Source organism: Nyctibius grandis, chromosome 6 (assembly GCF_013368605.1).
Source record: "Nyctibius grandis isolate bNycGra1 chromosome 6, bNycGra1.pri, whole genome shotgun sequence".
Classification (NCBI taxonomy): domain Eukaryota; kingdom Metazoa; phylum Chordata; class Aves; order Nyctibiiformes; family Nyctibiidae; genus Nyctibius; species Nyctibius grandis.
The window spans coordinates 27,061,946-27,077,157 of record NC_090663.1 but is presented as its reverse complement, the minus strand read 5'-3'; the positions used below and the strand labels follow the sequence as shown (position 1 = coordinate 27,077,157).

The window sequence follows — 15,212 nt, the reverse complement described above, 5'->3', positions numbered from 1 at the left end:
AGAAAAAAAAAAATTCTAGATTAAGTGCATTAGGGAGAATTTGCTTTAAATAATCTGTCTTGGCAACATTTTGAATCATATTATGACTACACAGTATGTTTTTATACGTAAGTTTCCTCTGCTCATGCTAAAAGTAACACAGCTATTTTATTGGGTTTCTACTTACAGCTCTTTCCATAAACCACTGTATAGACTAGCACTATTAGAATTATTGCAGGATATGCTTTCATCAGGGTATTACCTTTCTACGCAGTCTGACAGTCTGGATGTTAAGTTTGATGCTGGGGCATCATGACCACCTATTGCATACAAGAACCCATTCCAGGTGGTTACACCTACACCACCTCTTCTTTTTGACATCTGTGCACAGAGGGTCCATTTGTTTGTATGAGGATCAAAACATTCTACTGACTTAAGACAAGAACTTCCGTCTCGACCACCAACTGCATAAAGCCTACAAAGTAGAAAAAGAAAAGTAAATAAATATTGTCTGAACAAGACAAAGTTTCCAGTGATGTATGAAGGACTTTCAAGTTTGTTAAAAAGGGAAGTTTAGAAGGAGACTTCCAGCTTTCAGTAGAATGTTCTGTTGCGAAAACAGGTAAGATTTTGCTCCAGTCTTTTCCTATTGTCATGATCAATGTATAATAACAATAATTTACAGAAAATTGGTACCTGTAACACAGCATTTATGTTCCAGCCTACGTACATAGCTAACATTTTCAAAATTACTCATGTGACTTGACAAAGGCCCATTTCTAGCTGGGTCAGAGTGACAAATTCAGTAGTGGATCTGTGCATGCAACAACTCTGCCCTGCCTTACCTTGGGCATTCAAGTATTTTTCTGGACCTGGGCTTTAGTTTATGACTGACAGCACTACGTTCGGTCCCTCACACCCACCAGGTGGCCTAGTTTGCTCAGTTGTAACAACAAGGTTTCTAGCATGTGGTATTAACAAAGGATTTCAACTTTTTGGAAAGGCTAGAAGGAAAAGATCGGTTTTAGGAGCACTCCATCACTGTTAAATCTTTAAAACTAATCAAATAATCAAACTTGATAAAGAGTTTATGCACAGAGTTTATGAACAATCTGTGCTTAGAAGCAGAAATGCCCAGCGCTATTATTTGGAAAGATAGGAACTTCAGAAGCAACACATCAGAAGCGAAGTCCAGTTTGAGAGATCACCTGAAATATCATCATGAAATCCTTTCATAGCCTAAGGCACATTATAGTATTGTTAAATAATCAAATGAACATTAGATACTGTGTATGATGATAGTGTGAACAATTTACAACAGTTACTATGAAGCACTATTCAAGAGGTCCTCAGTTTGGGAAACACCGTTGTTTGGTTTTTTAAATATACTGACCAACAAACTTAAATACAAACATCTTGTAAATATGGTTGACCTAGTACTTCTCAGTAACAATTTTAATACTCTAAAAAAATACATTTCCATGGAAGTTCCCATGTTTAATAACACAATTTGTTTAAGCTAAGGAATGTACTGAAGGATATTGAAAAATCCTGTTGCACTTCCAAAAGTTTATGACTAAAAACCAGTCCTTTATGCAACATAGCATTTAAGTGAAGCCCCTCACCTTACCTCCCCCCAAAACATGACAGAGTTTTGATCACTTATGCAGTGATTTCACATTTCGGACATGGAGAAAGATATATTAATTTCTCTATATGAAGGTTTTGAGCAAATCATCTGAAATATATCAAGTTACAGATAGATATTACTAGAAAGTGCAGAAGTTACTGTTCCCTCAGCTGAAATGTTGCGTGCACTTTTAAGCTTTTTAGCTACAGACATCTAGTGTTGCTGCCTACATTAAGTGTCTAGGGAATGTTCTATAATAATAGAGAAATGTGAGGCGCTAATTCTGGTGCTTTTCACCACACCCGGGACTCTGCTGAATATATAGGAAGCTTCAGACCTAACGTAGGCATCTGAGACTGCAGTTCCAAGGCAGCCCAAGGCACTCTGCTTGCTGGTTGTTCAAGTTTTTCCCTCCTTCTGGATACTGTGTCCAGCTTTGGGCTCTCAGTGCAAGAAAGATCTTGTCATACTCGAGCAAGTCCAGCTGATGGTCACTAAGATGATGAGGGAGCTAGAACACATGACATATGAGGAGAGGCTGAGAGAGCTGCCTTTGTGCAGTCTTAAGAACTCTTGAGACAGCTAAGGAAGCATCTTACTGCTGTCTTCAACCACCTAATGGGAGGTTATATAGAAGACAGATCGTTCGCAGAGGTATGCAGTGAAAGGAGGAAGAACAAGAGAAATTCAAACATGGGAAATTTCCACTGGATATTAGAAGAAAAATGTTCAGTACAATGGTAGTCAAACATTGGAACAGGTTGCCCATGTTTGATTCTTCATCCCTGAAGATATTCAAAACTCAGATATGACCTGAGCTACCTCAGTGAACTTTGAAAGTACATCCAATTTTAAGTTGGCCCTGCTCTGAGTTAGTGTTGGATCAGATGACTCCAGAGGTCCCTTCCAATCCAAATTATTCTATGATTCTGTGATTCCAACTGATCTTTATTTTCGTAATAGCTTGATTCAAGTACCACTTGTATTTTGGGATGCTATAGAACAATTGCACTTAGTCCAAAGGAAAGCAATGAAAATCACTCAAAGTCTAGGAATCATGGCCTACAAATAAAGACTGAAGGAGCTGGAGTTCTCAGTCCTGATGACAGAATACTGCAGGGGCATGTGTCTTTAAATACAAAAGTCTGTTGCAAATAGGAAAGAAAAGATGCATTTTCCATGTTCACTTCGGATAGTACAAACAATAATAACATAAATCAGCAAAAGGTATTTAAGACTTGACATGAGAACTTCACAGATGTATTAACGATTAAGCAGATTGCTTAGGGAAGTTACGGAAACTTTACCACTGGACGTTAAGAACAAGATCACTCTGGCTGAGTTTTAGATATAACTGATTCAGCCTTGGGGTAGCAAAATGGATTAGGGAACTCCCTGAGGTCACTTCCAGCCATTTCCTGTGACTGCAACATAAAATGACCTAGTTGTCTGAATATGCTTTTTATTAGGAATAAGGCATAGTTTCACTGAAAAACAGCTGTAGAAATTTCAGATACCGCTCCAGATTAGATTCATTCTGCCAGAGCTTACTGTTCTGAGTTAATGCAATATAACATGAGAACTTCTCCACGACTTTACAGTAATTTTGGAAGTTGATTGTTCAAACTATCACAGTAAGAGGAAATCACTGGACTGTCAGTGAAAGAGAACAACTATTTGCTCCTTTCTCTGTTAAGGAGATGGTAACTACTTATTAGCCCATAGAGATGGTGTCTCGTAAGCGATACTGAGGGGCACTGTGATGCTGTGGCGGAGCTTGCTTGACGCAATACAGCATCTTTTCTGTGCATGAAGAAACTTGGTTCTTAATGCTATCAACAGGTATCTATCAAGAGAAATTATTAATAGTCATTTAGAATGGTCCTGTAATTATATTAAAATAATGAGATAGAAAATGGAAGTTGCCTTCACATACTTTCCATTTAATATTGCTACACCAACAGTGCTCCTTGGAGTTGACATACTAGCTACAAAGTTCCATTGACGAGCCTGTGGATCCCATCTTTCTACTGTATTCAAGTAGCTCCAGCCATCATGTCCTCCTACAGCATACATGGGACCTTCCAATACAGCTACTCCTAAAAAAACAGATACGAAAACCAGTTGCTTCTGGATGAGGGGAAAAAAGATCACATTTTCCTAGTGACAGTCCAAGTGTGCACCATAAAATATTTAAAACCAAATAAAAAGAAATTTTCTTTTGGTAGCCAATGCTGGATATAATCTGAAGGAGAAAAGATGTTCAATAAGCAGTTGGCATTAAACCAAAGTTTCCACCCCCCCTAAACTTAATTTTTGAATGTTTTCTGACCAATCCTAAACCAGATAACCTTTTAGAAATATGCATTAAGCCTTTACAGAACTCTACATACCAAGACCATGACGATGAGTGGACATAGGTGGCATTACACTCCAAGTTTTTGTTCTAGGGTTGTAGCACTCCACAGTATTCAATGTTTTCAGTCCATCTCTGCCACCAACAACATACAATTTATCATCTAAGACTGCAACTCCAAACTGTAATCTTCGTCCATTCATGTTTGCAACAGGAGTCCACATGTTGGTACGAAGTTCATACTTTTCAATGCTTGTAGCTCCTGAATGGCAACATATGCAAGTTATAAAGAACCAAAAAAGGTTTGAATTATTACAACAGTTTTTATTTCAGCAATATTTATATTGCTGAATATAAATTTATTATTTATTATTATTAAATATTTATTTCAGTGACCTGCTGTGCCAGTTAGACACCCACAAGGCTATGGGCCCAGATGGGATTCACCCCAGAGTAATGAAGGAACTGGCAAATGAACTTGCCAAACCACTCTCTCTACCGGCAGTCTTGGTTAACTGGAGAAGTTCCAGCTGACTGGAAATTAGCAAATGTAACGCCCATCTACAAGAAGGGCCGGAAGGATGATCCAGGGAACTAGAGGCCTGTCAGCCTGACCTCGGTGCCAGGCAAGGTGATGGAACAGATCATCCTGAGTGCCATTACACGGCACATGCAGGACAATCAGGGCATCGGGCCAGCCAACATGGATTCATGAAAGGCAGGTCCTGCTTGACCAACCTGGTCTCCTTCTATGACCAAGCGACCCGCTTAGTAGATGAGGGCAGGGCTGTGGATGTAGTCTATCTAGACTTCAGTAAGGCATTCGACACTGTCTCCCACAGCATCCTCCTAGACAAACTGGCTGCCTGGGGCTTGGATGTGTGGACTCTTCAATGGGTTAAAAACTGGCTGGATGGCCGAGCCCAGAGAGTGGTGGTGAATGGGGCAAAGTCTAACTAGCGGCCGGTCACTAGCAGTGTTCCCCAGGGCTCAGTTCTGGGGCCGGTGCTGTTCAATATCTTTATAGATGATCTAGACGTAGGGATTGAGTGCACCCTCAGCAAATTTGCAGATGACACCAAGCTGGGTGGGAGTGTCGATCTGCTGGAGGGTAGGAAGGCCCTACAGAGGGATCTGGACAGGTTAGATAGATGGGCCAAGACCAACGGCATGAGGTTCAACAAGAACAAGTGCCGGGTCTTACACTTTGGCCACAACAACCCCATGCAGCGCTACAGGCTGGGGGAAGAGTGGTTAGAAAGCGGCCTGGTGGAAAGAGACCTGGGGGTGCTGATCGACAGCCAGCTAAACATGAGCCAGCAGTGTGCCCAGGTGGCCAAGGAGGCCAATGGCATCCTGGCCTCTATTAGGAATAGTGTAGCCAGCTGGTCTAGGGAAGTGATCGTCCCTCTGTACTCGGCACTGGTGAGGCCGCACCTTGAGTACTGTGTCCAGTTCTGGGCCCCGCACTTCAAGAAAGATGTTGAGGTGTTGGAGCGAGTCCAGAGGAGGGCGACCAAGCTGGTGAAGGGTCTGGAGGGTCTGACCTACGAGGAACGGCTGAGGGAGCTGGGGTTGTTTAGCCTGGAGAAGAGGAGGCTCCGAGGTGACCTTATTGCAGTCTACAACTACCTGAAGTGAGGCTGTAGTGAAGTGGGAGTCGGCCTCTTCTCCCGGGCAACCAGCGATAGGACAAGAGGACACAGCCTCAAGCTTCGCCAGGGGAGGTTCAGATTGGACATTAGGAAGAATTTCTTTACAGAAGGGGTTATTAGACATTGGAATGGGCTGCCCAGGGAGGTGGTGGAGTCACCATCTCTGGCTGTGTTTAAGAAAAGACTGGACATGGCACTTAGTGCCATGGTCTAGTTGACAGGGTGGTGTCAGGCCAATGGTTGGACTCGATGATCCCAGAGGTCTCTTCCAACCTGGTTGATTCTGTGATTCTGTGTAATATGCTGATCCCACAAGACAGCATGACATCCTGCAGCATGTTCTTAATTCTATGTATACAAATAGTGTTTTTTGACTTCCTCAGGAATTAACTGCACCATTATAAAGGAGGACTTTCTCAGTGATTTTCAAGACAAAAAGCAGGATTTCTAACCGCTCTGCAGAATCAAGCCTTTAGAAATACAAATGTTAGGAATATAAAACAACCCTTGTGAAATGCAATTATATATTGAAATCAACTGTTTTGCAATATTAGAAAAAATATCTGAAGCTATGTGACACGAAGTACTAAAAGTGCTAAGTTTAAAACAAGTGAAAGAAAACACCTTCTCTGCCATAACTTTTCTAACTTTCCAGATTCCTTCTAACTACCATTAAACAGTATGAAACTGTCTATAAAAAAGAAAATCCAAGTAGCTCTGACAGAACCACTTAACATAGTCAAAAAGACTATTTTTGGTGTGTTTTTTTTTTTTTTTTTTAATGCATGTGCAGGTCACCTTTGTGCCCATTCTGTGATTTTCTTCCTTTTCCAAATTAATTCCCATTGAAGTAAACAAAGATTTCACTACTCAGAAATCAGATACTCCCTTGATAATTTAAAATCAATCGTAACTCTATCTTCCCGTATGTTTACAATATTACCAAAGCTACATAGTTTTTTTTTTTAACCTAATAGTGTACATTTAAGATGTTTCATGTTCTATACTGCAGAATCTTTGCATTTTAGAATTAAAATGTTGTAAAAAACATCAAACATTTCTTTTAAAAAGAACCAAAACAGCTCCTCAACTAATCGTTATGTAAGCCAATAACCTTTTGTTGCATCCATTCCTCCAACTGCAAACAACACGCCCACTGTAGATTTTCTAGGTTTGGTGCGAGGACTTTGCAACATAGGTCGTCTCTCTGGCAACAGATGGTACTTCATTGCTTCCATGATGAGTTTTTGACATTCAATGTCATCCCTAAAGAGTGCATTATTTTCCATATCTGCCAGAAACTGTGAAAAAGAGAGAAAATTAAACAAGCTGTATTGCTATAAACCACATGAAGAATAAAAACAAGATCACAAGAAAATATTTTATCCAAAGACTTCCACAGCCTGATTTAAAATCTATGTATTTTCAAAATGGTCATATAAAAAAGACTAGGGTAAAGATAAACTCGTAATAAACAAAACATTCACATTTTAAGCTAAGCCAGTAGGTACAAAAGAAAAAGGAAGGCCATCTGATCTTAATGGATGATTTAAGCTTAATGGTCCAAAGGAAGAAAACAAAATCTCTTCCTGTTCCAGTGCCACTACAGGTATGTTCAAGGAAATGGAATCAGGCTCTGGGTATGTAGTTAGTTTAACCTCATGCTCTTACTCCCAAATTTCTCTAATTGGCTAATGTTCTGATTCTATTTAAAATAGCAAATTAAAATGTCTCATGTAAATTAGCAGAGGGAACTTAATTTTCATTCTTTAATTTCAGTACTTCCCATTGTTTCTTCTCTTGACCCAAAGCACCACTTACCATTTGTATCACTTCACAGAGACACTTTGTGACTATAAAATAGTAAACAAAAAGCCATCTTTTAACTGCCAGCATGCAATGCTATAAAATTGCACACGGTTTAAAGACAGAAAAAAATTAAAAAAAAGAAAAAAAATCAGTGAATTACTTCTGTCCTACATCTGACATTGTCATAGTTGCATGCATGAAAATTAAGGCTTGTACACAACATGACCAATTCAGACTTCCAAAATATTTTTCTGATAGACAAGCAGCATTTAATATTTAAAACAACACCACGTGTGTATATATGAATTTTGCAACCACAAGATGCAACCTACATTTTCTCCAGTTTCTAACCGCTCCAACCTATAAAGAAGTTTTCCCATAGCACAGAGTCTCAATCTCTGAAAGCAACTTCGTCTCAGTCAAAAAGAAATACAATCTAAGATTGCTTTGGTAGCCAAAAAACCTGCAGGCTCTTGAAACTAAATCTAATGTATTACAATTTTCTGTAAATATTCTTGAATCAAAGAACTTGGAATGGGCGTACTCAAATGAAAGCAATTTTTTTCCAAGTTTTATTATTTACATAGCTCCTTGTAATAAAAGCATTTATAACTGAGCAGATACAAATGATGTGTTAGCATGAATTACAGTCATTGGAAACCAGAGAAAGGTAGTGCAGATACTTCAGTACTAAGAATTACTGTCTAAAAGGAAGCTGAGCCATCTTGTAACTCAGAAATTACTTAATCATCTTTTTCATTAATTTATCAGAGATTGAATACTTGCCACCTTACAGCTTAAGAAGCTGACAAATATTCATCTTTAGCCTTTGTAAGAGCAAAAACAGACTTACAAATATTTAGGACACTGCTTGCATTAACCAAAGAGATGACAGAATGCTATGTACAAAGAGATTCATAAAAACACAACCAATGAAACTGACAATTCATTACGATTTTTTGCTTCCAGTGCTACAGTTTCACAGTATTTCCCAAATTTTTTTTTCTAAAGCGTATGAATCTAATATTTGCATCTCTGCTTACAACGTTATTGATTTCAGCAAGTTGTTCAATTTTCTAATTTAATTTCTTTCAAATATCTTTAACCCTTCAACCATTAAATTGGAAACCTTTTCATTATGTTATGTTTGCTGTCAGATTGCCTGATGTCATGTGATCATGAAACAAAACATAATTCTGAAAATGTTAAGACTGTTTTGGGCACTTCCAACCAATTTACTCAATGCACTAATTGTTGCCATATTAAAATCACAGCATTAACACTTTCATTTGCTACAGAAAGTAATAAATAAAAAGGCAACAGAAAAATATTGTATTAGAAATGTAAGTATATATTTGGAGAAGACATGAACAATTAAAGATAAAATAATAAGTGAAATATGATATTGCTTTTGTGTTTCATTCTGCTATTTTCCTAATCAGTTACTGAGTGGACATAATTTGATTTCAGTACATATTTCTGGGATAAATTCTGTACTTTCAGTTTCTAAAGGTGTTTCAATTACAGTCAATTAAGTAAAAGGAATACAGCAGTGGTTACTTAGTTATCAGTTAATTAAATGCTCAACAAAATCATGATTTCCTCTAGGTCAACTGGCTTACAATGTATTTTGTTTCTAGAAAGTGAGTTACAAAGTTAAGGCCACAACTGAGAAAATCCTGCCGTTGCATATACAATAATCAGTATGGAAATATTAATACTAAAATGCTTGCTAGTGAATCTTACTATCCAGCAGGAAGATACCAGATTAGAGGTAATACAAAGAATGCTGTGCATGTGATTTGTCACTATGAATGAATCAAACCCAGTTTTTGTTGTGTTAATGAATTCTACTTATTATTCAGGTTCCATAAAAATCCTATTTTCTTCATTTATTACAGATAATTCTCACTAAACAAACTGAAAACTGTAAAGCAAAATCTTCTGACTATACAGTGAGAGTTAAATATTCCTAATGAAGGTCCAGCAAGGAAGGCTAGCACAAGAGAAGAAAGTAGGAGGGAATAATCAAACCTAGTTTACATGCATGCTATCAGATAACAAATACAATGCTGCACACAACACTAACAGGAGTACTTATGCCTATAGGACTAGGAAAACTGTAGTTCACAACTATTTAAACAAACTGAGCTCAAGTCTTCCTCAACATTGTGTGTAAATGTCCAAGAAGGAGAAAAAGTATTGACTGGGAAGAACAAAAAGTACCCAAAGATGGTGTATCAAGAGTTAATAGAAAAATCACTCCAAATAATTTATTCAAATGGTATTTCCTAAATCTCAAGGATAGCTATAATTCTACGAAGGAAATGTAATGATTCAAATAAACTGTGCAAGTTCCAAAAAGAAGAAATTTAAAAAGAACACACCTTCTAGTGACAAACATATCCTTGATAAGCATTTTTCTAGGCAACAGAACCAATTTTTTCCTAGCAGCTCCACCCCCTCTTGTGTCCCAACTGATCTCAGGTTAGGATCAGAATATGCTACAGTTCACAAACAGACACAAACTATCATGCCTATACAACATGCTAGGTCCTTATAGGCAGCTCTAAGAATCCAAATCATAAAATATCCTGAGAGGCTTTTATGATTTGTCACTCTCAATATATTGATGCTGTAGACATTATGCCCACAGTAACCATGGTATAAACTAGAGAGGAACTGAAAAATTTACTTGTGGAGCAAGCAGAGGCAGTCTAATGTAAGCCAGGAGTTTACTGAGATCTTTCCTTCTCTGTTCCAAATCATGTCGAACCCACGTAAGTAGTGCATTCAGTATAGTTTCTTCATTAGGAATATTCATGTCATCGCTTGCTAAAAGCTTTGCAATTTCAGTGGCTGGCAATAACAGAAATTCCTGGTTTCTAATTACTTCCATGAAGTTTTCCTGAAAAAGAAAAGTGTTTTTAATACAGGTGACATCATACTTTGTAAGATATTTTATGGAACTCCTACTATATCTTCCCCTTTTTTTCCTCCCTTCACGCCATCTCTCAGTTGTGCCAGTAAATACCACTGCAGAACTGACCTGGGAGAAAGAAAAAGTAAAATAAAAATGTACTGAGTTAGTTTGACCCCTGATCATTTCCCCAACTCTATCATTCAGTCCCACAGACAGATGTGCTGAAACAACTGAGGGGGAAGTGTATGGACAGAAACAAGCAATGGGTTGTGGGGGGTACTATCTTGGCACTGCAAATTGAAGAAATACTTTCTGAAGTATAGTTTAAAAAAATAAAAGGTGCAGTTTGTTCCTGTTGACAATGTAGAATACAACGTGAGATGCTTTGTCAAGCAAAGAGCACAACATGCTACAACTAACTGTTGCACATTACTGCTAGATTAAACTATATGTTTTCAGAGGAAATAAACAACACTAACAATTTTATTGTTGATTTTAAATGGATTATTTTAAGTTTATTTTACTATCTTGTAGGTTTTCTACAGCTGATCTGATTGACTGGGGAGCGAAACATACAAAGAATACACAATATTGTACACACCTTGCTTTATTAACAATATTTACGTTGATAGGATTCAATTTTCTAACTTTCATCCTGTCATTTCCAGCAACAAATCCTCACTTCAAAATAGCAAAGTCACAATATGTAACATTTCCAACATTGATATCCTATTACTTCAAAATACAAGGACTTGCAGAATATTGTGTAAGGATTCTCATGAACTTAGGCAGAAATAGCAGAAAAGTATGTAGAAACACAATCAGCACTATGAACTTAAGAGTGAGAAACCTGAATGTAACGGAAAAGGGTGAGATCATGTCTATCCTCTTTCCCCATACAACTTTACAAGGCAGCAAAGAAAACTAAAAGCAGTCTATGAATCACAGTATGTTCTTGTATTTTGGTAGCTCAAAACCCAGTTAACCTCATACTCCAAACTGAGAGTAACTTCATGACAATAAAACGGTATTACAATCAATTTAGTAAACACACTGTTGATTGCTAGATAGCTAGCCAATGGGATGCTGGTTTTGCTCTGCCATCACATATACCTCCAAAACACCTGGAGGATGAAGTGCATTAGATCCACAGACAGGGAAGTCTAACTGGGCCTAATATCAAAATTAGCCTTACTTAGTATCTTGTTTAATGATTTTAAAAAGAAAGAATTGCACACTAATGAAAAAACTCTGGATTAGAAGCACATACATGTTGGAAAAAAATAGGATTTTTAGGTCAAAAACCCAGGGAGAAACTTGTCAGCAGAAGCAGGACTTGCACTGCAAAACAGGTACAAATTTAGCATATAAAATGGCAACAAAAACATACAGTACAATTTGGCATTGCATATGCAAAGGACATCATGACAACAAAGCGAAAAAGGTAACACTTCTTCGTTTTCATTGCTTAGTCTAATAATTTCAAAGATATATCTCAGTACTCCAGAAACATTAACTAATTAAATAGTGCTAAGCAAAGAGGAAAAAACTAAAAAAAGAGTAAACCCGTCCACCTCACACGAAAGCCACACATACATAAGACAACTACAAGTTGTCTAAGGGGAAAGATCAAAGTGACTCCACAGGTAACTCTGGAGTTGAAATTAGGAAAAGAATTGAAAGTGTTATCTGTGCACATAACTGTATGCCTGGATAGAATCTGGAAAGGAAAATTTTACATTTAATATCTGAAAAGCTTTCCTACTAGAGAGATCCAATTGGCTACACAAAAGTAGCGCTTCCAAGTGAAAACTGTAGTAGATTAGAAGGGAGATAGAAGTGTCTTTTCCTCTTTAATTCGTTTAACTCTCTGTATAACAAAATGAAAGTTAAGAAAATGAGCAAATACAGGAATTAAAAACAGTGAAAGGACTGTACCAATATTCAGTAGCACTACACATGCACTGTTATTTATTTTACTCTGATATTGAATGCTTGGGAGTAAAAGTGAAGCTGAAAAACAAAATTATTTCCAGAGTTTAAACATGCAGTTCACAGAAATTCAGATTCCACTGAGTTCATTTTTTCCACTGCCGTTTTTTTTGTTGATTCTCTGTCCTAGAGAGTATGCAAGCTGGAGCTGTGCTTTTAGTTTTGCTGAATAAACAGGCAGTGAGTACTGACAAAGAGAAAAGCCAACACTTACTACCTTAAACTTTCCATATTGTCTATCCAGATCACAGGAAGAGGAAGGGGAAAGCACCTGCATGGAAAGTTTCCTTTGTCTCTGAAGGCAACGACAAGCTGATCTTGTGTAAGTCAGTCAGGGATCCTCTTTGGAAAGCTTTTGCCAACTGGATTTCATCACTTCAACAGCTGTTGTGTGTAAAAAGCCTGATTTTCCTTCTTGTTGCTTGCAGACAATTGCTTTCTGATGGGAACAAGTTCAACTTCCTCTTGTTCCCATTCTATTTTTAAAGCAGAGACTCCTTTTGAGCATAGTATCAAAGCATTCCACTGGGAATACAGCCACTCTTTGGCCTACGTCTGGGGTTTTTTATAATCAGAATCTGACAATTCCTCTTCCTCTACAGACAGAGATTCTGAAGACAAAAAGGAGGAGCCAGTGTATCTCCTAGCATTCTTAACCTCCTCATTAGCCTTTTCTTTCCTTCTTCTTATGGGAACTCTCTGTGGAAGAACAGGATATTTCAGAGAACAAATGGTCTGCAGTTTCAGTCCCTTGCTTTCTGTTCCTGAAAATAAAAAAGGTTTCCCATCCCCAAAATTAGCTCCTCAAAGAGCTTGGAAACTTTATCAAATGAGTAGCCTGAGGTTTATATTAGCTAAAACAGGGACACACAGTCCCTGTGCTCAATGCTGTGCATTGCTCATTCACATCATAACCTTAAATTCACCCTTTAGCAACTGCAGAGTGAATAATACTGATATTCTTAACCACAGGTCTGCCTTGGACTTGATACAGAGCAAGAAAATATTAGGAGCACATAAAAGATAAGACGTCATGATGCTTATTTCTAAGTGGTACTTAATCCCCACAGTGGGATGCAGTGAGATGATGAGTTTCCCTCTATACTGTGTCAGAAGGATGAGAACCCTGGAGAGCACCAGAACACCTTTAGGCGGAGGAGGAGGGTACAGTGAGGTAGCCCAACAGGCAGCTCTAGCCACAGGGCTCTGTTTAAAATCTGAACCTGGGCAGCCAAAAAGCAAGAGGTGCTTGACTCACAGGACCTGAATGAGAACAAACAGGGAATGTAATTTTGTCTACTGGCTGCTTCAGTCAGCTCAGGTATGAATTCACTAACAACTGGGCTACCTGACCTCCTGGTAAACTATTAATAGTTAGATGTCAGATAGCAGCTACTTTAACTTTTAGTCAGCTTTGACTGCTGTGTGACCGTGTGACCAGGGTTTGCTTGAGTACAACTATTGTAGCTTGACTCCTCTCTGCATAGTTTCTGGATTCCAAAATAGGCTGGGCAGCATGCAGAAACCTATTTAGTCTTGCCAAGGCTGTATTGATCTATTGTGCTAGGCAGAACTTAGGGAACTTGAAAGAAACAAACAGCTTGGATTTTCACAGATAAGAAGTGAATGAGTATTTTCCAAGTCATATTATTACTGAGTGGGATATTTTGGACTGCAATTTCAGGTGCAAGAATATAAAATCCTTGTTTTAGGCACTAACACAGTCTTTGGGTCTGGCCCTTTGTGGACAAAATACTGAAATTTCTCCCCTTTTCATACTCCCCCCTACCAAAAGAACAAACTGTCCTGGCTGTTGAAAGAAAAAATACAAATTCTGCCTCTTTGATTCCTCCTCCCAAATCATAAACTCCATATTGCAATGATTTTTTGTTACCCAACTCCTGCCTTACAGGAGAAAGCAAGTCTAAGTGTCCCACATCTGTTCTGCAAAATTCCTAGCTTCTACGCTTGGCCTCAGTCTGTTACTCTATCCCTCCAAGTTTTTCTTCTTATAAACAGCCATTGGCTGTGCTCAGAAATCATGCAAACTCCAAAATTAACTTTATCTGAATCTTGTAACATTATCACTGCTCACGTACTTCTGAGGAAAATCAAAATGGCTTTTCACTCTGCTTTAAGCATGGAAAGCTGAGCAACAAAGATGACAAAGCTACCTACACAGGGACTGACTCAGGTACTATCACGTATAATGTTCAGAATGCTTGCTTTTTCTTTTTTGGTTGTAATTAAGAAAGTTAAAATCTGGCTACTGAAGAAGCTACTGACACTTACCTAAGAACACCTCACTACTCACCATACATATTTCATGTTCTGGAATTAACACAGGCTAGCTTTTCCTCATCTAAAAGTATTAACTTCCCTTTGGTTTACTTTTTTGTGGAAGAGGAGCTATTGGTTTTCCTTCAAGGTACGCTATCAACTGTTTCAAACAAACAAGATGACAAAAGGGGCAATTCTTCTGACTTTGTGAAGACAGCAAGAAAAATGCACAGAAGGCATTTTGTGCAAAAAGGCTTTACGAATCAAAGTGAACACATACACTATTGGCCAGCCTAATAAAATTCCTAAATTTAGAATTGTATGACCTCAATACTATATATAAACTACAGCAAAACAGGGTAACCTTTGTACAAAAGATACCTTTACCCAAATACATCTCATGATTCTGTCAATTGTATTTTAAAACCCTGATGCATAAATGTCAGCATTAAATCCACTACTCATCAGTTTATTTCATGTTTCACTTAATGCATCCTAAGGTGTAGAGGTTTGGTTAAGTGAGAAAGGGCACGATCTTGTGCCACTGAGCAGTCTGAGCAACCCAGGCTTTGAGCAAGGGTTAAGCCC

General features: G+C 38.1%; 1 protein-coding gene across 14 annotated transcripts in view; it reads right to left on the bottom strand.

Annotated features, from left to right (window-relative positions):
- The window catches only part of KLHL5 (kelch like family member 5), a 72,498-nt gene that overhangs the window by 5,622 nt on the left and 51,664 nt on the right, over window positions 1-15,212 (bottom strand). For all 14 annotated transcript variants that reach the window (XM_068403243.1, XM_068403242.1, XM_068403239.1 and 11 more), the window contains 5 exons: window positions 10,125-10,337; window positions 6,735-6,921; window positions 4,003-4,227; window positions 3,546-3,708; window positions 242-454 (listed from right to left, as the gene is read on the bottom strand). In XM_068403243.1, coding sequence (XP_068259344.1) covers window positions 242-454; window positions 3,546-3,708; window positions 4,003-4,227; window positions 6,735-6,921; window positions 10,125-10,337 — 1,001 coding nt within the window. The remainder of the gene's footprint in view (window positions 1-241; window positions 455-3,545; window positions 3,709-4,002; window positions 4,228-6,734; window positions 6,922-10,124; window positions 10,338-15,212) is intronic.